The sequence below is a fragment of the Hetaerina americana genome, unplaced genomic scaffold (genome assembly GCF_022747635.1).
Source record: "Hetaerina americana unplaced genomic scaffold, ioHetAmer1.1.p SCAF_9, whole genome shotgun sequence".
NCBI lineage: Eukaryota > Metazoa > Arthropoda > Insecta > Odonata > Calopterygidae > Hetaerina > Hetaerina americana.
In genome coordinates this window covers 65336440-65361012 of record NW_027287538.1, presented here as the reverse complement: position 1 = coordinate 65361012, position 24573 = coordinate 65336440, and the positions used below count along the sequence as shown (strand labels likewise).

The 24573-nt window shown below is 36.7% G+C and overlaps 1 protein-coding gene across 1 annotated transcript; it reads right to left on the bottom strand.

Moving 5' to 3' along the window:
• Positions 1-557: 557 nt before the first annotated feature.
• On the bottom strand, positions 558-24289 carry LOC139698976 (uncharacterized). The gene is made up of 8 exons (XM_071597970.1): positions 21309-24289; positions 16849-17046; positions 12785-12901; positions 5647-5782; positions 5325-5446; positions 3292-3408; positions 3138-3209; positions 558-1118 (listed from the first exon to the last, which is right to left on the bottom strand). The coding sequence occupies exons 1-8, from the start codon at positions 24135-24137 to the stop codon at positions 1038-1040; spliced, it is 3672 nt and encodes a 1223-aa protein (XP_071454071.1). The 5' UTR covers positions 24138-24289; the 3' UTR covers positions 558-1037.
• Positions 24290-24573: the final 284 nt, after the last annotated feature.

The window sequence follows — 24573 nt, the reverse complement described above, 5'->3', positions numbered from 1 at the left end:
CCTCATTAGTGTTCTGTTCATCTGTTTCTAAGCCCACTTTTCAATCCCCCATCCCTCTCTGCAGGGGGTACTGCATGCTACCTGCAATGTTGGGTTGCATTCCCTGCCTTAGTTGTATCCTTGGGGGAGAGTGTTTAGTGCTGGATGTTCATATGGTGGTGGAGTTCGGCATTCTTACTTGTTGTGTCCTGGCTTGCATGTTGTTGGATGGCTTTCATGCTGCATCCTGGGATGAAGGTGTTCGTTGGTTCAAGGTTAATTTGTCGCATGAAGGGTTTTTTTGCGTGTGTGCGATGCTGTGGGTGTAGTTTTACGTTCGCATGCGGCAATGTTCCTTTTAATGGGTGGTGACCTAGCATCCCCCGCCACATGCCCTTGTAGGGTATTATGTGGAGTAGTACTTCACCCTCTTCTCTCTTGATTCCTCCCCAGCAAGCACTTTTCTTCTGCTTTTTACTTTTCCATTCATTAACATTTAATGACTTATAAATTGAGTTTTACTCTGTATATAAAGGAGCAGGACCATGGCCCCAGGAATCTGAAATGAATGTATGCCATGTATTTGAGGTACTTTATTTTAGCTTACAAAAATATTTACAAAAACATCGTAAAACAGCAGAAATAATATTGTGAGTACAGCAGAAATTATATCCTGATGCAGTGTCTTTGACTATCTGCAGTTTTTGTATTGGATATTGTTTAACAGCTTCCATGGAAATACTCACTTGACTGTCAACTGAATAAAATGGTCAAATATGTATACTTACTCCACCTTTACAGAACAGTGACTGAATAATAGCCACAATGTGGTTCATTAAGGTTGCTGATTTGGCATGGCCAACTCACAACCTCATGAAAGTTCACATTTAAATAAATGCTATCGGCTTTTAGAGGTAAAAAGTATCAACAAAAATATTCTCAATTATGAACATGGAAACCTTATAATTTGTACATATTCACCTTGAAGGTGGTGAATTGTAAGTAAATTAATTATATAAATACTTAAAAGGCAGTCTTATGGTCCATATTTCACTTTTTCATGAAGTCCCTCTCCTCATGGTTTCCGGTGGAGGCATTTTCCAAAATTTTAGCTGCCCATTGACATCCCCTGCAAAAATCTTAAGGAAATAAATGAGGGAATTAGCTTAACAAAATGAGAGACCTGGAACAATTTCAATAAACTCTTCATCCTCATATAAGGAAATGTGCAATTGCTTAACTTCTACTTTAAGCTTGATTTAATTGGTCTGTGTGGGACAGTGGTTTTTCACATAAATGGATAAGCTTTTTAAATATTTACAGAATAAGTAAACCATGCTTTGTAATTAATTGAAAACACTGTGCATCATTTTGGCTAATGGTGAGTAATTGTTGCAATTGCGGTATCCAATGGCTTCGGTAGATTAACATCAAACATTGGCAACTCGGGAATTAATGTCGATTCGATAAATTCGCTTTTATGATGGTAGGTTGGTTACTAATATTTGATGGCTATAAATTTTTGTTATTAATTGTTCAGAAATGGCTACAGTGAAACTGGTATAATCAGAGTTAAATGGTAATGTTGATGTGGTAATTTTAGAGCAATAAAAATTGTCATTTCCGGTTGGCAAGAAGAGGAAAATATCTCTTATATTACGGACTTAACTGAGAATATGTTTGAAGCTCAGACTTTTCATGGGATTACTAGCCATCCTAAATTTTCCTACAATTTCCCATTAATATTTGTTCATGATTTTTTTTGAAATGTACATAAAAAGTAATTAGTGTCTAACTGACTCCATACATGAAGTGTATTGGCCATGAATTATGGGCGAGAAAAATATGGTTCCATCGACAGTTTATGACCAAAGGTACACCAAAATCTTATTGGTCAATCGTCAATCTATTCTTAGTAAAGCTTATAGCCTTATCCTACATTCCTTCAAGGATAATAATAAGTACTTGGGTGGTGAAGTGGCAAACGGAAACTCACTGATGGGCCTAAAATTGTAATCCTGTCTAATTTTATTCTGTGAACACAGTACTTTCCCCTGCAATCGTTACGTATGAGGATAGGATGTAGTTATCAAGGTCTTGGAAAACATTCTTGGGCTGCAAATCTTGCTGAAATTTTGATTAGACTGGTAGGTTGCACACATTTCACGCACCACTTTTGTCTCTTTGTCTTCGGGAGCTCCTTGGCTTTCAAAAATTTTTGTTACTTGCTACCAGCAATGAAAACCTCAGGATGGTTAAATATATGGAGAAAACAGCGCAAGTATATAACTAATATAATAATGTGGGCGTGAAGGGAAGTTACTGATGAAAGTGAAATCATTGTTTTCACCATATTTCCATGAATCATACCCAATATGTCATGCGATCAATCATGGTGTTCACGTTAATTATTTGACAGTGAAGGAAATATGGTTACTATGTATGAATAATTGTTGGTCTTTCAGTTGCATTGGTATCCCTAGCTGCACTAAGAGATATGCAAACAAAAACTGAAGCAGCAGGAATGCAACAATTTTGGGACTCTTCCACTCCTTATCACTCCTGTCTAGTGTTGCTTCTTTGGTAAGTGATACATATAAAAAATACTTCTGCTCGTTATGCAAGCTTCCATGGTATATTATTTACCTATTGTAAATAAACTTCTAAAAAACTTACGCACTATAATTTTCATGTACAGACATTAACTTAGAATTATTTGGTAAAAGCCTAATTACAATTTAAGCTCTTCCTCATAATTATCATACTTCGAGGAACCTATTCCTTCTAATACATTTTGATGGTTGCCATGTCCGCCACAGATGATGTTCTTGGTACTGCATTTGGTTCGCAAAGGTAAAAAAAAAATAGTATGTTGTTGCAGCTGAACGCTTCTATTGTATTTGCTTGCGGTCAAGCTACCATCTCGCATTGTGCTGGTGGGAGAATTAAACAAGTTAATTATCTGTTGAACCGCCAACACCTGCAAGACTTTAACAAGTTTATCTGTTAAGCCGCCAACACCTGCATTTAGATCTGCACAGTCAATACAATTGTTAGAAATAAACTTGCCTCACCTGAAAAAACCACCTGACATTGATGAATCTTATTTTACTCTAAACTTTCTTAAATAGTTAAGTAAATAAACCTAGGATAATTACCATATCATCCTTCTGTTCCATACACAAGAGCATCTTGGTACTAGCATCAATTTTATGTTTGGGTGAGGAACTCTAAAATATTAAACACTGAAATTAATGACATGCAAATTTTGGAAGAATTACTGAACATTGGAATTTGATAACTACAGCTTACCTTGAGATCATAGATGTATATTTTACCATCGTAACATGCTGCATAGAGTAGATCATTTTTGACTTTGACAGAGACAATACTGCCACATCCTGTATAGTTAGTTATTATTTTGCCATTCTGAAATTAAAATGATAAAATTAAGAGAAGGGTAGCTGACCTCAAACTGATATCTTTTTAAATCTGGCAAATGCTAAGATTTTCCACCAAGATATTTTAAGGTCATGAGCAAGAAATATTTTTAAATGAAGCTATAGTATGGGGCAGATACAAAAATTTCTGTGCTCATCGGTAAAGCTACTTCGGTTGCACAAACGAAAGAGAAGGTTGTGGGGAAATGGTGAGGGCAATGCAGGGCCGAGGGGGTATCAAGGGCTTCGTAATGTTTTGGGGAAATGATGAGAGCAATGCAGGGCAGAGGGGGTGTCGAGGGCAGAGCAGTGTTTGAGATATTGTGGGGAGGGCAAGGTAATATGATTCAAAAGCCCTTAAGAGCCCATGACAAATTAACCCAAAAACTTTGTACTATTCACTGCTGATTCCGGAGGGATTTCTATTATTGCTACACCTCAATGAGACTGGAAATTGTGTGTATTGAGATTGATTTATTACAGCACTGGAGGATTGGAATTGAAGTTTATTTTACCAATGTATGTGGTGTCTTGCATTCTGATTTCATTTTAAGCTTTCCCACTGATAGTATCACTATCTGCTGGATTTGAAAAGTTTTAATTGTAAAACTGTTACCCATGCTCATCAACCTAGATGAAAACTTATTAAACTTCATTATTTCATATATATAACCTTTGGATATGGACCTATAAGGATTTGAGAAATGGAAATGTGAACTACTTGGAATTTTAGTAGGCCAGGAAAAGATAATAGCTCAGAAATAAATACTTAGCACAACTAGGATTTCTTATCTAAATTGAAATTGAGGGATGAAAATGACTTTGACCCAAGCATGTTGAAGCATAAAAAAATCTGAGAACTAGTGACTGACACCTAGGATTAATTTTGCTGCCATGATTTACTAAGTATAAGCGATGAACTTCTGGATATAATATGTATCAAAGCTTAAATATCTAAAATGCATCTTGTAAAAAAAATTATTTTGCTAAAAAGGGAAGGGAAGGGGTGGGAAGTAGAGAATGAAGTGGTAACTCTTGAAGAAAACAAGAAAGTTTCCCATTAGGATAGCAGGTCCTCTTAGTAATTCCGTCATTACGAAATTTCAAATTATCAGAGTCTGGAGTTAAAAAGGTTTCCTTAAAATGAAGGTAATTATGTAAATAAATGCCTAATTACAGAGTAAAACGTGTTGGTATTATCAAGGGAGGTTCAACAGAGTGGAGTGCTGTTGAATGATGTAAATGGCTGGAAGGAGACTTTAAAGTTGGAAAATTGCAATGGCTTATCTTAAAAAATTACATTCTGAAATTAAAAATATATAGACTTTAAAACTATTCCTGTAAAATAAGAGTTCAAAATAAGTTAAATTTAATCCTGATTCCTTCAAAGTTCCCTAGGGCAAGGGTAAAATAGGATGCATTGTTTTTCGAGGCAGAAAAGGAATTCCACAAAAGATTAATATTTAGCCAATTGCAAATACCTGGTTTGGTACATGTTTTATTTGACTATCACTTTTGTGCATTTACCTTGAGAACTTCTCTTGCATACCAGCTAATGCTTGTACAACTGAAGCCCTTGACAAGCAATTCAGTGAAAAATTTACCCTGAATTATGTTGCCTGTTCTATTTTTCATGAATCTATTTGCTCCCTTGGTTTTTTAGGGTTGCATTATTATCTTAATTAATATTTCTTTGGTCATACATGTTTTATTCAGCAGCGTTTATTTATTGATTTAATTATGTCTCAAATATTGGTTTAGAAAAAAAAATGTACGAATTTAGAAATACGAATATCGTACGCCAAACAAAGCTGTGTTAAGGTAATTTTTAATATTTCATTATGCTAGTAAAAGAAGTGGCGTCACTCCACAAATTGATGGCATATAAAATTTTCAAGAACAAACCGTGAAATCGCATGCTACTACTCCATTCATACTGGTGCCTGCAAATACCAATCCTTGATATTCGCACATTGAGTAGGTTGTGGTGTTCAGCATTTCTTCATTGATTGTTCGCAGCAGTAAACCTAGGGTGAAAGTTGTTAACATAAATGAGCATAGTAAGTGCACAGTGTAAGAATGACTAAGCTTGAGTTTTCACATTTCAGAAAGTTGCAAATGCAAGGTTTAATTTCAATGATATTGCAAGTTAAGAGCAGCATGACACCTTCCACTTCTACTAGAAGGTGCCCTCCATTCCAGGTCTGCACAAGGACCAAGTATTTACCAGTGTTAGCATCACGGACAATCATTGGGATTCTTCTGCATGCTACAATGAGCACTTTACGTGGTCCTTCTTTACTTGTCTCAATTGCCATGATTTCATGATTTAAACTACTGAGACCATTAGCAAAATTACAATTCTGAAACAGGAGTAGATAAAAATAAATGTCATAGATTTCACAAAGTTGCTCACATTAGTTCAAACATTACGGTCCACATATTGCAAATATGTTATCACACGGTGAAACTATACTTCTTACTCATATAATATGATATGTAGTAGTCTAACTAAAAAGCCTTAATTTTGTTGCTATCAAAGAGTTAAGACCCTTAAGCAACCCGTTAACGTTTCGAATAATTCCACTATGCGAGGGCTGTCCAGAAAGGAAACTACACTATGCTATAACATGACCTGAAATAGATCGAGTATTTATTGTTGTCTCAAAAGCACATTTCAAATTTCATAAACATATGCCAAAGAGATGGAAATGGTTCAATCTTTGACAGTTCTCAAATTGCTTCTGCATAAAATTCTGCTGCATGAGATAGTAGCGAACTGATGACTATCTGGGAAGTTATCATTGAGACGAGCCCGCCATGAAGTGGTCAACTTTTCAGTTGTGGTTCCATGCTACAGAGGAAAACTTTCTGAATTCTATCAGACAGTATATAGCGCTGGTTTTCACGAACTTTTTCATCAGTATTCAGGTGCTGTTCATTGTTCACCAAAGAAGGGTGGCCACTTCTGTCATCATCATGGTAATTTCTGTTCACTCTTAAGCGAACTGTCAACAGGAGGTATCATAACCAGCTCTCAACACCATGTTCCCTAAAAGCTCAGCATTTCATTTTATGCCGATTGCTAAATATTCTACTTCCAGTGTTCTCAAAATTTCTAGAGAACTTCATAAATTAAATTACTGCAGTGAAAACTGATTCTAAGGACTTAATTGTCAGAATGCCAAATGAGAAATTCATTATAAGGTAATGAAAAAGAAAAATGTTGCTTGTTTAACTTGAATGTTTGAAATGGATAAATATTATAAAATTCATCCCTACTTTAAAACAATCTTGTCAAATGTCACCAAATCGTGACCCTTCCCTGCATATAAATAAGTGTAATTTGATTCTGTATGCTTGCATCAAAACCCCTTCCCTGGTCAGATACAGGGATGTTCACTAGTACGACACAAGAGGTAAGGATACTTGAGAACGGTCTGTTGCCCGCTAGCAGTGAAAGAACCCCTCTACATATAACTTTCACACATCTGAAAAAATAGCCTAGACAAAATTGGGGTTGCATACAACAACGGAAGCAACTTCCTAATAAGACCAAGGACAATGCATAGTGGCATTCACTAACTGAAATGTAAAGGTAGCAGCGCAGTCAGAGGACTGTCTGGAAGATTATTAAAGCAACCCTCGTGAGTATATCAAGGGAAATTTCCGGAATGTAAATGTCACCCAGTCCCATTTCACTAGCATCTACAGGAGTTTGAACACATTATACTAATGATTTTTGTGCGCAAAGTTGGATAAAATTTTGTGCACAGCTTTAAAATTGACCTCTAAAGATAAATTCAGCTCCTCATAACTGAAAATTTGGATGTAAGGAAGATTAAGATCAGGCTGGCTGCTGAGTTAGCTCACACGAAAGAAAAACCAGTGTCTTGAAGATGTTTCAATTGAGTGTTTAGAAAGGTTTCAGGGCAACTGGGTAGAATATTCGTGCCGTTTCACAACCATGGATGAGACTGGTCCATTAATTCACACCAGAAGCAAAAGAAAGATCAACACACTGAATTCAGGAGGGCCAAGTGGCTCTTAGGAAGGTGAAGGCAGTTTCATCTGCTTGCAAGGTCATGGAGCTGTGATTCTGGATTTCCATGGGATAATTTACATTGACTATCGTGAAAATAGGAAAATGAACTGAGTATTATGCAAACTTATTGCAACATTTGAGTGAAGTATCAAGCAACAGTTCACAAATTCATTATTGAAATTGCCAAAATTCATGAATTAAAAGTTTTGAATTGCTACCTCATGCAACCTTCTTGCCAGACTTTGCTCCCTTTTTCTCTTTGCAAAGTTGAAAAATGGCTTGGTGGGCAAAAGTATTCCAGGTGTGATGGAGTGATGTTGGCAGTCAATGCCAATTGGGAGGAGTAGGACAATTCTTACCATGAAAAGGGTATCGAATTTATTGAGCTGTGAAAAGTGTATAGAAGTTAAGGATATTATGTAAATAAAAAAATTTGTTTCCAATATTGGTTTTTTTGGGTCTGGTACTTTTGGGATCAAATCTCTTAATATCACCAGTACCATTGTGATGTCATTTGCCATATCACTGCTCCGGTCAGGACCCCAATGTTAATATTCTTCAGTGAATGGGGGTGATGGGTAATCACGAAATTTTAGCTCTATTCATCCAAGGCAATTGCCATGAAGACTTGCATGGAACAATCTTTGATTTAACGTGCCATCTTGTAGATCAGCTTTTTATAAAATACACTGGTTTTCTTAAGGCGATTGGGTTGGTGGTGTGGGTAAGGAATTCTATCTCACCTCAAGGAAGGCATGCAAGGAGTCCCAGCGGTGGCAGGGTTTTTGAAGAAGTATCCCAGTCCCTACTTGGAGCCATATTGAGAGCACTTAAAGAGGTAGCACACTTCTTCAGATGAGAAAGAAATTTTGGACCCCTTAGCATACAAGACCACCATTAATAGTTTTTGTTAGTTTGCTATTGCAGATGCGGGGTTAGTTGCAACTCTTACTTCATTCCCTAAACATCCTACATCGACCCAAATACTTCCCCATATGTTATGATGAATATCACCTCTGCTGGCAAACTGTTGATGGGGGTTTTGATACCAAGGGGTCCATAATTTTGTTTTCCCTGCGGAGATGATAGAGCCTGTTACAACTCTTGTTCAAAGAACCAAAACTAACTTAGAACTTAAGTATTTCACATTCAGTTGTACTCTCTACAAAGTCTGCAGTCCACTGATTGCCTTACAGTATGTAAAACATAGGGAGAAGACTTGAGTAGACAGTTGCATCCGGTCTATCCTATGATTGCTGACCACTAAAATTGTTACAGTTGACAAGGGTAAGAAAATGAAAAGGCTTGTGAAGTGATTAAGGATAATAGAAAGACTTCAAGCATCCAGAGAAGAATTCCAAAGAAACTTGAGTTTTCAAAATTTCAGAGTTGGAGAGGATGCCTCAATAGCTTAACTGGCTAAAGCACTCGGCTGGATAACGAGGGGTCCGGGTTCGAATCCTGGTCAAGGTGAATGATTTTTACACTCTGAAATTGTTGCATTAGCAATCATTGCATCAAGAGAAGAATTGAGAAAAAAAGATGGCACGTTTATTTGGGAAAATTCTTAGTAAAAACAGTGTTACTTATAAAGTTAAATCAATTGGCGTTTTAGGTTATCAACTAAACATCCATTTCCACATTTAAATCCTATGAAGGTAGTTAATATAAGTTCCAACCTAGCAAATAACTACTCTTTCAAATTTATTTTTTATCTTTCAACATGGTCTCTCAGTCGATACTTTCCATCCAATGCTCTAACCTTTATATTTCTTCCAATATAGCAATTGAAGTCTTGCACAAAATAGTGAATTATGAAATTAATAACCGTGTCACCTTCCTCTAACCATAACTTTTCGGTAAGAAACTGGAAAAAGTTGCTGGGGGCAAATCTAGTGTGTACTGTGAGTGGTGAATCAATTCGAAGTGCAAATGGTTACCTTTTGCCAAGTTTGTTGTCCTGATGGAAAAGCACTTCCCAGATAACTACCTTCAACCACTTAGTTGATTTCTTGTTTTGTTGGTTAGTAATGGCTGTTTATGTGAAGGGATGTCTGTGGAGTGTGACAAAAAATCTGATCCATTGTAAATGAGCTCTTTGAAGGAGCAGCATTATTCTTTAAAATTCTGAATAAAACTTGGCAAATCCTTCATGGAAACTTTGCAGTTGATTGTCAAGGCTTGTAGTGAGGACGCTATGAAATATACCGAGTATATTATGAGTGGTATACCCAGTTCAAAAAGGGGGGGTGGCAATCAATGGAAGACTAAGAGCATTCCGTAAGACCATAAAAATAGACTGATGACATCCACATTGAGAAAGTGAATGATCTTGTCCATAGAAATTGATGTTTCACTGTCAGGGAACTTGCAGAAGAAAATGGCATCTTATTTGGTTTGTACTATGAAATCCTGACTGAAAACTGAGGATGCATCCAGTCACTGCCAGATTCGTGCCTCACCTGATGACGGCAAACCAGGAACAACAAGCTCAAGTCTGTCAGGAACTGTTTTATGGAACTGAAGAGGATGAAATCTTGTCCAGGATCATAACAGAAGATGAGTTATGGTTTTAAGGATGTGACATCAAAACAAAATTGCTATCTTCATAATGGATTGGTGAAACATCCCCCTACCCCAATAATGCAGAGAAGTTCGCTAGAATGTCAAGGTGATGCGTACTTCTTTTTTAATGAGAGGGGGGTTGCCACGAATACCTGCCTTCATACCAGACAGTCAATACTTTGTACTAGCTGGGGGTTATGAAATGCCTACGAGAAAGGAATCTGGTGGAAAAGACCCAAATTTTGGAGGAGCAACAAGGGGACCAGATATGATTTTTTTTGTTTCCTTCAAACTAAAAAAACCACTTAAAGTAACAAGATTTGCCACCGGTCCTGAGATAGCAAAATATTCGACGAAGGGAGTTTGTGAGATTCTGAAAGAAGCATTCAAGGAATTTTTCAAAAAGTGAAAACAGTTTGGATTGGTGTATACTTTGGGGAGGAGACTACTCTGAATAGGGCCCTGATCAATGATTTGATGGTGACATTTTTTTGGAAAAAAAATTGGGAAATATTTGAACAGACCTTGCATCCCTAAAAACAGTTCCCTTTACCTAACCAGCTGATGGAACCATCTGGGCCTTCTGTGGAGCAGGTTCCCCCTTTGCAGTCCACTGTTTTGACAGCCCTTTCATTTCAGGAGTAAAGTGCTGGATCCAAGTTTCATCTACAAATCTACAGTTACGAGTCAACAGAAAAAAATATGACTCCGTTCACTTACACAGCTCCAACGGGCTTGGTAATTTGAATGTGTTTTTGGTCAAAAGTGAGCAAACACTGCACCCAATGTGAGGATAGCTTACTTATGTCCAATTATTCTGTCAATTAAAGACAAACTTGTCCTTCCAATATTAACTTAGGCCTTTGCTATCTCTCTAACTGTAATTTGAGGATTGTCCAGTATCATTGGTAAAATTGTAGACATAGTCCCAGTTTTTGGCCGTCTTGAATGCTAATTATCAGTGTAGCTGGTACCGCCATGTTGAGATTCAGATGCCGAAAATATCATTGTCAGAAATGATGCTGCAGAGTCCCCGTACTCGGCATCCAGCTCACCTTTGATTAGCGTAGGCATATTGCCCTTCAAAAACAAACATTTAACTACAGCTAGTAACTCAATGTTTTCCATTTTCACATAAACCCTGAAAACAACTCACTTCGACGATTGTAAAAAACAACCGAGAGTCCACAATGACTGAAATTTTGGTGAGTACCTTTCAGTGCATGTGCAAACACATTTTGTAACTTTCTTGAAGACTGTTGCCATCTTCATGTTTAGGAAACTTTTCAGACAACCCTAGTATTCTATTCTAGTTTCAATATATCAAGGTCATCTTATGTCAAACAGGATATTTAAATAGAGTAGTTTTTGGTGATGGATACAAGGATTATTCAACCTAATGTTTGGAATTTCCACAAAGTAACAGGTAAGTCTGTCAATCTTATTCTGGCACTTGTGAAATTTGCATTATGTGCATTTATGAAAAATGTGAACTAAACAAACTGGTCCATTCTCTTTCATGCTAACATTTCAATGAAAATTTCTGAGATGACATATTACAGTATAGCAGCAACATAGTTAACATACCTCTTGCTAAATAGAATTGTTTGAGGCGTCACTTTCTGGAAGCGGTTCATTTCAGAAAAGAAATACTTAGTTATTCCACATTACTATTATTTGGTAATCTACCGGTTAAGGTAGGTTTTTGGATGGACGTAATTACTAATTAAATAATTTGTGGTCCCTGACAAAAGACGACATCCTATTCTACATCAGGTCCTCCTTCAGCTCCAAGTACGTTCTTCCTCCCTTCATCCCGTCCAACATCCCTATCTTGTTCCTTCCCTTTCCTCGTTTGCCTAACATTCTCCCCTCTATTACAGTCTTCAACATCCCGCTGCCGGTCAATACCCCCTTCAGCCACTTTTCCTGCCTCCATTGGATTGCTCCCAACAAACCCCTCTCTTCGCCCACCATAGCAAGTACTTCCTCGTTTGTTTTCTTCTCTGTCCATTTCACCTTCTCCATTCTTCTCCACACCCACATTTCAAAAGCCAGTCCAGTCTACGTCTATCCTCCTGCTTCAATGACCACGTTTCCACGCCGTACATAGCTACGCTCCACATCAAAGTTTTTAAGTCTTTTCTTAACATCCTTACTCAACGTCCCCGTCATCAACTCCCTCCTCCTAGTGAAAGCCTCTTTGCCTAGCGCAATTCTTCTCCTTACGTCCTTACTACTTTGACCGTGTTGGTCCAAAACACGAGCGAGATACGTAAACTGTTCTACATGCTCTAGTTTTTGCCCTCCTATTTTAATATTAAGCTTAGCCTTTTTCTTTCAAGAGAATCGCATAATTATTCCACGTATATATATATATTTTATATGAAACATGACCTAGGTTTCGACTTACAAAGTCATCATCAGGTCACCTGATGATGACTTTGTAAGTCGAAACCTAGGTCGTGTTCAATAAAAAATATATGTGGAATAACTAAGTATTTCTTTTCGAAAAGAAAATATCTCTTGTGTATAAATTATGGTTCCCAAGTCCTTCCATGGACAATAATGTAGGATAACAATAACTAGACTTATTGGAATTGAATTTTTGGCTGAAAATACCAAAAAAATCCAAAGAAATAACTTATCTTTTATTATTACTGAATAAATTATTCTTGGTACATTTCAAATTATTGGAATGCTAGCAATATTATATGTGAATCATGAACTTACGACTAATATTGGAGTACTTCACCTTTAAACTGTATTTTTCAATCTTCCCTTTTTTTGTGCCAAGGAAAAGAAATCCCCAGCCTTCCCCCATGCATTGTATAGGCTCAGCCAATATTTTAGTGCATTGCAGTTTTCCTTTCTATAGAAAGAGATAAAGAATGCTGGCATTAAACACATTGTCATGATCATGAATTGAATGTGTATTGCAGTTTTAAACAATTCAATGTGAAACAAAACATCTATTTTGTGAATAACTAAGATGCTGTAATCGGATTGATAATAAGGAAAATACAAACCAGGGTATCTTAGGAGTGTAGTTTTAAGCCACATATGTTTTACTTCATTCAATTACCATATGTCTTAAACATACAAAAAATCCAACCAGGTATAAAAATCAATAAGGTTAACCAAACAACCTTATGAAAGGCAGACAAAATCAATGGAAACAAATTTGTTTCTGGTGATTCTGACATAAATGAAATTTGTATCAAATAATGATTTTACATGCACAAACAGGAACAGTGAAAAAACTTAAATTATTGACCTATCCCAAACTCATTCAGTCCTCAAATTAATGTAATTAATTACTGCCTGGATTGGTTTAAAGAGCAAACCAGTAAAAACCCATATTCACTCAAAATCTCCCTGCACCATAGATTTGATAATTCAGTTTCCATAATATTGCTTTAATACCTTACTTAATGAATTATGTCTGTTATTTATAAGACCTACATAATGCATTGCATTTTTGAAATGAAATTGTTATTGGAGATATTTTCATAAATTAAATGCAATTAGCCCAAAAGCAATCACTTTAACCTAAACTGGGCAAAACTTGTTTTTCCATAGGATATCGATTTATAAATGCTGTTATAAAAATAGCAAAAAACGCTGAAGGCACAATGAGCAGTAGCTGGAAATGTTTTCATTTAGGATAACATGCCTGAAGAGCAAGCTCACCAAGCAATAACTGAGGGCACTATTTCCATGTTTATCAACCTATAAGTCAGCTTGCTAGGTGAGGGTAGAGCTTACTTGGACACCTTTCCAACTTTTTTAGAAATTCGACCATGTGTGAAATTCACACAAACGGGGAAGGAGGCCAAGTTCTTTTCCTTCCACTGCCTATGGTTTCCAAGGAAGATCTGGTGATCAAAAAAATCACATGGCTTGGGTGAAGCTGAGGGTGCCCCCAGGTATCCCTGGGAACTGAACCCCAGCCCTCCGGTCAAGAGGTCCAATGCTCTTCTACCCTCAGGACTACCATGCAACGGAACTAGATAACAGTACTATTACATATGGGAAAATGACTGAGCTTTATGTCATTGAGTGAATCCAACTGGCTACACATTTTGGGTTGACCACTAGATATACATACTCTTTAAGAATGCAAAGACTGTCTTTACGTAAGAATGCAAAAAAATTCTGCAAAAGCCTAAAGAGGTACAGTGACTTGGCTTCCTCCAAACAATAGGCCACCAGGAGGGTGGGTGGCAGGAGTCTTCCTCCATAAAAGGATTGTGGAGACTATGGCATACAGCACAACAACACTCGTTCCACTGCATGAGTGGCTCAAAGTAACTTCGGGGGATATTTGAGAGTGCACATGGATTAAAGAAGATAATCAATTTAGAAGAGGAACTTGGAATGGCCATTCATTTTGTGTGTGTGGGGAAAGCCAGATAAGGTAAAGGGAGATGCATAGAAATGATATGATCATTCTCACAGGCTCTTGAATGAAAATGTGGGATTAGGCACAATTTTGCCCAATGGGGCTCCTACGATGGTCAGAAGCTTCCTGCAATGCATTTATGAATGATGCAAGAGCAACAAAATCTGGAGATACTGTAATGGCATGTGTTTACATACCAATGATGGACCAGAATTTCAGCGAAGTGGAGGAGGTATCATGATATCACCAAAATAATTAAAAACATGTTAAGAGAGAGCAAAAACTTAATCAGGCTAGTAGACAAATTGCAATCATCAGTGAAGGGCAAGAAGGAAAAATATGAGGAAATAATTTCCAAGGAATTCTAAATAAATGAAGAGAAATGCTTTTGGAATTTCTGCCAACAGTAAAAATCAATGGTGGCTAACATTTTCAGAACCACCCACTAAGATGCTACTCAGCGATTTAAGATGGTATCTAATTAGATACCTACTACAGAAGCAGAGTATTAGAAATCTAATCAAGGACTGCAAATGCTGGCTCAAGGCAAATATTGATAGTGACCACAAATTCAGGCTATTCATGTGCCACCTGAAATACAAGAAGCTGAAGAAGAGAATAAAGACTCGATAGGAATTAAACAGGCCGAAATAAATGGGGCCAAGGTTGGATTTCAAATAGAGATTGGAAAAAGAAAGGAAAAAATGTAAAAACGCAAGACAAGAAAAATAGCAAGAAATGAGGAATTAATTCTGCAAAGCCACTAAGAAAACTTGAATGTAAGGACCCATGAAAAGGAAACCATGACTCACACAAGAAGTAATGAATGTAATAGAAGAGAGAGGTAGCATAAACTCAAAATCTGAGGAAAGACAACTATGGTAGGTAGGGGAAAAAGGACTGGCTGGTGAGCTGAGGCAATCAATGGTGGAGGAAAATTACCATTTCACACATAGTTCATGGTCATCCTGAAAACAACACATGAGGTGTTCAGTTATATTACATTTGGATGATTCTTCTCAGTGAACAATGTTGTCACTTGAATGACCTGAGCAGATTTGATGACATTTTAAGCTCTCAACATGCCTGAGAAAATATGCAGAAGCAGAATTCTGAAGCAAATTTAGTGTTAGGCGTCAAAAGTATCTTGTTTGACATTTCTAAGAAAAGAAGCAATGTTATGTCTATTGTACACCTACCTTAAATAGTAGACAACCAGTAATAAAAACCACAATGACTGCCTATTTCTTCATTCCAAACTTATGGAAAAAAATCTTGAGGAGAACAAATCACTTACTAAGTCAACTTAGCAAGTTGAGAAATCAAGTGGACTTGCTACATTGGCACTAACATACAGAAATTCCTCCTGGGTCTTCCACAGGGTGTCTCCAATCAGGTAGACGATCTGATGCTTGACTGGCATCATCTTCAGGATTCTTGAGAAACTTGGGCATAGTGTCTACCCAAAGCCAACCCACAGTGACCTATACGTGAATGGAAGCAGACACCGTCATCCCTCCTAACTATGGGCTGTGCTGACATAATTCATTCACAGAGCCAGGTAAATCATCAACAAGAACAGCTTGCCCCAGGAAATGAAGCACCTCATGACAATCTTCCATCCGGATGGATATGGAGAATGCCAGATCTCACTGGTCCTAAAAAGGTCCTTTCACACAAGAGAGCCCACAGGAGGAAAGGGAGGAGCTGATCACCAGAGCATGCTTAGACTTTATCTCCTCAGTTTCCTGCATAATTTCCAGAATATTGGGCAGACAGAATTGGGGTGATTCATTTACTTCCAGCAAATTTCAAAGATACTCATAGGAGGCAAGGAACCAATTAGTCTCATGCTGCCAGGCATTTACAGAATCCCATGCAAATGCAGAGAAACTTATGCCAGGAAAAAGATAAAAACAGGTGAACAAGTATAGAAGGTGGCCAAAAAGGAAAAGGAAGACAGTCTTGTCCTGAAGATGATGCTCACGTTGAGCATTGAAATGTTGGCCAGAAAGGAGACTCACCCAGTGGAAGACTTGAGAGAAATTCTATTAACAATATGCCAGGAAAGCACCAAATCTGGCACTAACATAATTGCACATCAATTGGTTTTTGTGTATAATATTCACAATGGCATCATCCATCACTCATAATATGCTGTTTCCTTAGAAAAAAGGCATGTTCCTAAAGTTTTAAGGCTATAAAAGCAGGCTGCATTCCATTTCTTGGAAATTGCAAAAAATTGACTTTGCCTAGGTAAGCATAAATAACTTAAGTAATGGATATACAGTATTTTCACTGATATTATTATTAGAGTCAAAATTTCCACTAAAAAAATGGACTCTTAAGGCTGGCAAAGTTCATAGGATAGGAAGTGTGAGTTAAAACTTATCATCATAATTACGAGTACATACCTTAATATCAAATTGCTTTAGATGATGATCATGAGATCCTGAGTATAAGTTTCCACTTCCAGTTCCAGACAGTTCAACATGTAAGCAGGTAACTTTTTCAGTATGCCCTTTGTAGGTTTGAATAAGCTTGCATGTTTCTATTTCATAACAATGCACACAGAAATCTGAACAGCAGGCAAATAAGTAATTACCAGCAACCTGGGAAAAAGAAGAAGAAATAAAACTAAACATATTTCCGGATATTGTTTGGTTTACTGTGTTCAAGTGAAAACTGATGATGTTTATGCATTGAATCCTAATAGCAAACAAAATTAGCCAAATTCTCGTGCACTAATTTCCTTCATTCATGTAAAAATAACTTTTTTATGCTAAATAGAATTAAACAGAACTTAAATTTTCTTTTTAAATTTATTGTTTGCCCTATGCCTGTTATACAGTTGACTCTCATCATGCTACTGAAAACTTAAATGGCCAATATAGTAACTAATAATCACAATAAGAGTCAAGAGGATCAATGAAGTCAGAAAATATAATATATCACTTAAATGCTAACTCAACCTTCTATCCATAAATATTACACTAGTCTACATGTAGCATGTATGAGTACATTAATTTGTCTTCAATTAAAAATTAAAGCTATGAAGCACAACAACAAAGAATTTTAACTTTAGGACGTACTTTTACAACAAAAATTTATTAAAAAACACTTCTGCTGAATTATTATAAAGACATTAACATCTACAATGCATTCAAAATGGCTTAAAAAAATGTCATGGCTAACTTTTTTGGCTTTATGGAAGAGATTTTCTGAGTTAACTTTTGGATTCTCTGGTATAGCAAAAGCTAAAAGCCACTGTATTAGTATGTGTCACTGGTGGCTGGGAAATTTTGTTTACATTTTTATATACAAGTTTTTAATAATTTTTTTAACAGTGCACAATTACAACCTGGCCTTACAAAGCTATTCATCCTTAAATAAAATGGAATTAACTATAACAACAACAAATTCTGACTTTCTCTACATGGAATACACACCAGTGGTTAGGTATGGTAAAGCTGGGAAGCAGATAAAAGAAATAAACTAGTAAGGCACAATTGTACATTATTGACCTTGATTATTAGGTTTACATTGTGAAGGCAATGGATTAAATTAATGAAAAGATAATAACAACAAACTAATGATAGGAGAAAATAAACAGGCTGCAATTTTCCAATGATGGAGTGATACTTGCAGGGTAGAGAGGTTATCAGACAAGGCTGCTTATCTCTATTGAGATGAGTATAAGTTGGAATCTCAAGATAAACAAGAAGAAAAATAAGGTAATGGTCAACAATGAAAGTTGGGTAGATACTTTTCCAACAAGACTATAAAAAGGGGAAGACAACATTGAAGGAGTGAGAGAGTTTTGCTGTTTATGCTGCAAACACACCAGTGATGGAAAACTTATGAGGTAGGCATCTAGAGTTAGAGCAGAATGGTGCAGGTTAAGACCTTGTAGCAAAAGAAATAACTACTAATGGTGAATACTCTAGTATTCGGTAATAAGGTACTAGAAATAAAATCAGGACTGCAGAAGAGGAAAGAGGATACATGCAATTATAATGGGTTGCTTTGGAAGATGTAGGTACTTTGAAGAGTGGGTAATCATAATATCCTGTGGAAGACACAAGAAGAGAAACTCTATGGACATACGAAGACATGAGAGTTTGTTAAAAATCATAATTAAAGGAAACACCGAGAAGAAGAATTACACAGGAAGGCCAAGGATGGTACATGAAAAGTAGTCTGCGTACTGAACTATGAAGGATTAAATGGATTGGCGCACAACAATATAGCTGGAGTGCTGCTACAAGCCAGTGTTTGGATTGACACCTTTAATGTCGAAACAATTGGTAAATTTAACTGACAACCAACCATGCCCCATGCATATAGAATATATGACAGGACCAAAAATGCAGCATGATCAAACAGTACTCATACTTCCTTATACTTATTTTGATTAAGGTAGATATACATTTTTAACAATTCAGCACAGATACTTTTCATCGAAAATTATTTTGCATATAAATGAAATATCAGTGTTCTTAGAGGTCAAGAGTCAGAGAATATGAATTGACAATAAATTACAATTTTGATGAAATCAGTAAATTGGTGTACACAATGATGACAGGTACTTAAGTAATTGATATCTTGGTGTAATCCTCTGAAATGGAAGACTGTTGTGTGCCTGGTAATAAATGTAGTTAAGTAATGTCCATAAACAGTGATTTAATAGAAAAAATTTAATATCTAGACAGCTTGCACAGGTATGCAACAATACTGAAAAGGAAATTCAGCGATTTAATTTAAATAGGAAAGAAGTGAAATTGGTCCAAATGCCCAGAGAAACCTGGTGAAGTATTAAGATAAGGATTACCATGTGCCAACATTATCACAGAAAGAGGGATTGAGAATTTTGAGTTACATGATAGAACATCAATATCCAATAGATGGAACCTATGGCTTTCGATCAGTGGAAATTAATATATCACAAAGAAACCCTACATTAATTTTTACATACTCTTAATAAAAGGTGCTAAGGGGTGCACAGCTTAATGTCACACCCAATGGATGGCATACTCTACAAAAAGTGCTCTCCACTTAGCACCCCAAGTAAGGATTCGAATACCACTGAAAAATCCTGTAACCTATGGGGTTCAAACCTGGGTATTTGGGGTGAGGAGCCAGTAAATTAGCCATATCAACCAGATCGCTGGGACATAATTTTGCAAACCACTAAAAAGTCTTAATGAAAGGATTTTATAATCAGCTTTTAAAGGAGACATTATTAATGAAAGAACCACCTATCAAATTTCCGAGGGAAGAAATTAGGCAAGAATATTAATAATTTTGTCAAAACATGCAAAAGAGGTCCCTTATTACCAGCCCCTTCCCCTACAGAACCTATAATCTGCGCATCACTTCCCTCTCAAACATGAAGCTAAATGGGGAGGCCCAGAGGTACCCCGGCCTGACCTAGAGGTGTTGGAAGTTTTTTGAAAAATATCGCTGTAGTACAAAGTATGTAATCTATCAAGCATATATTTTAAGTTTGAAGATGCTAAGTTGTTTAGTATTTGTTTGGCAGCCATCAATAGTGAACATTTTCAGTGAATTTGTGAAAATGGAGAAAATTGGTCATCGTTATAAGATACACAATACTTTTATTTCAAAGGGCTCAGCCCAACCAATATAAATGCTGAACTGCACTTAAAGTGCACTTAAAGAGAGCACTTAAAGTGAGTACGCCATCCATTGGATGGGATGTTACACAGCAGACCCCTTGGTGCTTTCCTTCAAAAATTGGCAAATGCCGATTCTGGTTTCCCTTCATCCTTCCCCCATCCATCCCTAATGGCATAAAGGATGTTAGCTGTCGATCATCTCCTCTGAATCTGCTACTACTACTCCCAATTGAAGTTGCAGGGAGAAATTGATGAGTTGTCTAAGCAAAAAGGAAGGATGGTTCTGCTAGTGATAAATAATTCTTTTGTGCAAATGAACACAGGCCAGAAAGTAAGTCAGGATAGAATTCAACAGCCTTTGTAATTGACTCATGAACTGTGAAAAATGATAATGATTGCTAATGCTAGGAGAAAGATATATGTTCGTTACTGATTAATAAACTGTAGTATATGATTACCACCCCAGTTTTGACGTACAGTGTTCGACTGGGGTAATAAGATGTTAAAACCTGAACAAATAAAGATGAAAAGACATAATATGACGATGGCATCTTACAGTGAAACTCAGGTTCAGATCAAATATGAATTTTTTGTGTGGAATAAATAAGTAATTGTATCTCATTTTGGAAGTGCATCGTGCTTTAACTTTTGTTTTATTTACTTCTCAAAAATGAGAAGATCGTGAGAAAAAAAGAAAAAGCTGACACAGTGTATCGACCTAAGCGAATGATACTTTGGAGTTGTCCTGCAATGAAAATTTTTGTATGGCTGGGGTAGGTACATAAGCATTTTATTAGTTGGTAAAGAGACTTATTAGAAATATATAAGATTTAGACAATGGGTAGACATGCCAAACCCCCAACCTTCCCATTAGAGGATTAGCCATTATCACCCTTTTAACCTTTACTCATTGGATTCTCTTTCCTTTTGAGCAATTTCTCTCCTTTTTCACTTGATCCTCTTATTTCTACACTACTTCTCCCTATTCAGACCCCAACCTTAGTAATTGAACACAATTCTGTACCAGACTGGCAGTCACCAATATGTGAACTCATTAACATAGTTTTGCTAATTATATAAAACTAATAAATTAAAGGAGTTGTGACATTGATAATTTGCATGCAACAAAATTTAAGCCAAAATAGTGGTATATTAGCCATTATAATTTAATGTACATTAAAAGCAAATTAGCAGTAAATTAATCAAAATTAACTTGGAAAGAAAATGAATTTTACCTTGAGAGCTAGAACAGCATCTTTGTGGCCAATGAACTCTCCTTCATTTCTGTTGTCAGTAGCTTTACAAACATTAGAATCATAAATTATTTCCACAGGCTCATCAATGATTTCAACTATATCAGGATCCAACTCTACATTTGCTGGCACACCACGAGGAGATGAATTGACTACTTCGCGATTGGAATTTGAATTTCTGCTAGAAGCCATGATATGATCTTTATTTAATGAAATATTTACAGCATTACTACGTGATTCATTATGATAATTATCTGGCGGAGTACAATTATTAACATTCAGTTTTTCACAATTCCTTTTAATTTTCTCGTGCCATTGTAAACTGGACACTTTGGGCCCTTTAGGTGAAATAGGTATCGGAATCACTTCTGGTTCAGCTGCAATGTCTTTGCTAAAATCTTCTGGGGCCATAGAGTGGTTAGGGCTAGACTGTGAATGGCAGATTTGATTCACAGAATTCATTGCAGTAGTTGCTACACTTGGATGACTCGTAACATTAGATATAGGAGTAATACGATTTCCATGAGCTTGGATTGTACTCTGAGAACTTGACGTAGATGCATTTTCAAACACTGGTGCCAAAGCAGAATTAGCAGTGTTCTTATTCTGTACAGATCCAGATAATGAATTATTTCTATCCAACGTATTGTGAAACAATACTTTGTTTCTCAAAATTTTTTGATACAATATCTTTTTTTCTTCCATTAATTCAAGTATTTTAGCATCAATTGACCATAATTTTGCTATTGTGTGTTCTTCAGATTCCTCCGTGCTTTCATCATCTTGAGGCTGCAATGGGATTGAATGAGAACATTGCTCATAAAACCTGCCAATATTTTGTTTAGGATATGCCTCACTAGTGGAAGTATTTTCATATTCCCAAATATTTGAAGGAGGGGGCTCAGATGATTCCTCTGCACACACTGATGAGTTTCTAGCTCTTCCGTGATCTATTCTCTGCTGAATGTTCCTTGAGGCATATAAGCCATTTCCACTTAAACTTCCACTTTCGGTTACTTCTCTTTTCTGACTCATTCGCATGACTTTTGGGGTACTAGAATTCACATGAGAATCATAACTGCTTTCAGTTTGTTCATTACAAGTCTGTTTGTTCACATTAAACTGTTGCTCGCCGCAATGGTCCACTTCTGCTGCTTGACTTTCAACTTGAGGAGAGAGAAAATTACTTTGGGACATGATGTTCGTTTCTGCTCTAGTAATGTTGCCCCCATATCTAGAAGCATCACTACTGCTATATTCTATTACACCAAAAACACCATTCTCCCTATTCCTACATTCTTCAGAAACCACTTTATCACTACTTTCTCCAGTTAGTATATTTGGATCACTATCACTACATTCGTCTATATTTCCATTGTGGTTACCACTGTCTGCCCCCATTTCCAAAAATGTACCTAACTGATCAATTAGTTCTTGAGGTAGGTTTGAAATATCCACAGCCAGGGAAGACTCGAGAAGTATATTACTCAGTTGGTCTATTGTATCGCTAGCACCCATACCTTCTAATTTGATTGGCTTATTTTCAAAACTTGGAGATTCGCTTACCTGGACAGGGTCAAGTTCTTCACTTTGGCTACTTGTTCCACCTTCATTCTGGGCACTCGAAATTCTAGACTGCATCGCACGCTGCAGGAGAAGTTCTTTGTGCCGTTTCATCAAGAGTCTTAGCATAAACTGTACACGAGGACTTCGAGGCTGATTGACCAACTCATCAAGTTCTCTTCTTTTAATCCCAAGAAGTTGCATGACATTGGAACTTTGCACGGACTTTGGTTTGCTTGGAGAGCTTTCATTGGTTGTAGTGCCAACTGAACCACTATTTAAAATTTCCTCGGCAGGAAGGGGACTTTGAGGTAATTGACGCTGTCCAACAATTGGTATAGAATTATTTTCCAAACAAAGTTTAGGTGATGCTGAACGGTGACGCCTGCGATGACCAATTACCCTTCTTTTCGTTGCCGCACAGTCCATACTTTCAGACGACTTTCTCTTTCGACAACATTTAATATATGTTATGTCGGGAGAAGAAATGTTTATTGGCTCTGTATCAGAAGAATAATCTCTTGTTTCAATTACATCATGCTGAGGATTGGATTGATCATTTGAACCACTTCTAGAGGGGCACCGCCTTATTGTTTTTAAATCGTCCACAGTTAAAGGTAGGTCCCAGCGAAAGCAAGGCTGGATTTCTGATGTATATCTGGAAGGACCGCTCCCATCACTTTTATTTATGATAGATAAATTCTTCTTTTTGTACGATGGATTCTTCTTGAATGCTTCTAAAGATTTTTTTAACTTTGCTGCGAGGTTAGACTTTTTAATTGCTTCAGCATCGTTTTGTTCATCTTGTTCCGGAGATTTTTTTTTCTTGGGATACCCATCATCACGAGAATCAATGAATGTTTTATATTGCATTAAGTTTGCTTGAAAGAAGTTATGAACATCATTTCTTGAATTGGTATGATATCCAGTATTATACCCTGATACATTGGGTTGAACATTCATTTGGCTGTAAGGCCTATGTGTATCGAACCATCTGTAACGTGTTTTCGGAATATTTCTGTGTGGCGGGTATATTTCGAATTTGTTTCCCTCGTTTTGATTCCGGCCAAAATGGGTCAAGTTGGGGTTTGTATGATGGCAAAAATTGTTACCTCCGACTGCTGGAAATCTGTTGAAGTTTTCATGGTTGGGTGATGGGTGCGGAAACACTGTACTCATGAGGGGACGAGGCCCGGTGTAAGCAAATCCCCTCGAGGGTAAGGGAATATCTTCGTAAAAATTTTCCATGACTAATTATCTTCAACATTTAACACGTTTTCGCATAACAAAACACCAAAAGCTTTCAATCGATTTTAAATCCATAAGAACGAACGAAACTAGATCGCGCACGACCAAATTAGTCGTTTACAGAATAAATATTTACCGAACAACCACATTACTTGTCACCTTCCTTGATTCAAAGGATCAACGTGCTGTAATCTGGGAAACACATGAAATATATTTTCAGAGCAGTGCAACGATTCGATACGCTGATAGCCACGCAGTTTAGCCACAATACGAATGTTATGGAGAGTTGCTATTATACTATAAGGTGGTACCTAAATTTGTCATATTATTAAAATCGCTCAAAAAAATTAGATTATTTAAAATAATACTTAAAAGATACGTATTAGTTTATTATAGCCAGATAAACATTGTATTATATACTTCATGTGTTGCTATC

Coding starts and splice junctions, on each gene's coding strand:
- LOC139698976 (XM_071597970.1), bottom strand. CDS start 24,137: ATGGAAAATTTTTACGAAGATATTCCCTTACCCTCGAGGGGATTTGCT. Junction 12,902..16,848: donor TAAAGCAATTTGATATTAAG/GTATGTACTCGT, acceptor CTCTTTCTATAG/AAAGGAAAACTGCAATGCAC. Junction 5,447..5,646: donor TGTCCGTGATGCTAACACTG/GTAAATACTTGG, acceptor CTTTCACCCTAG/GTTTACTGCTGCGAACAATC.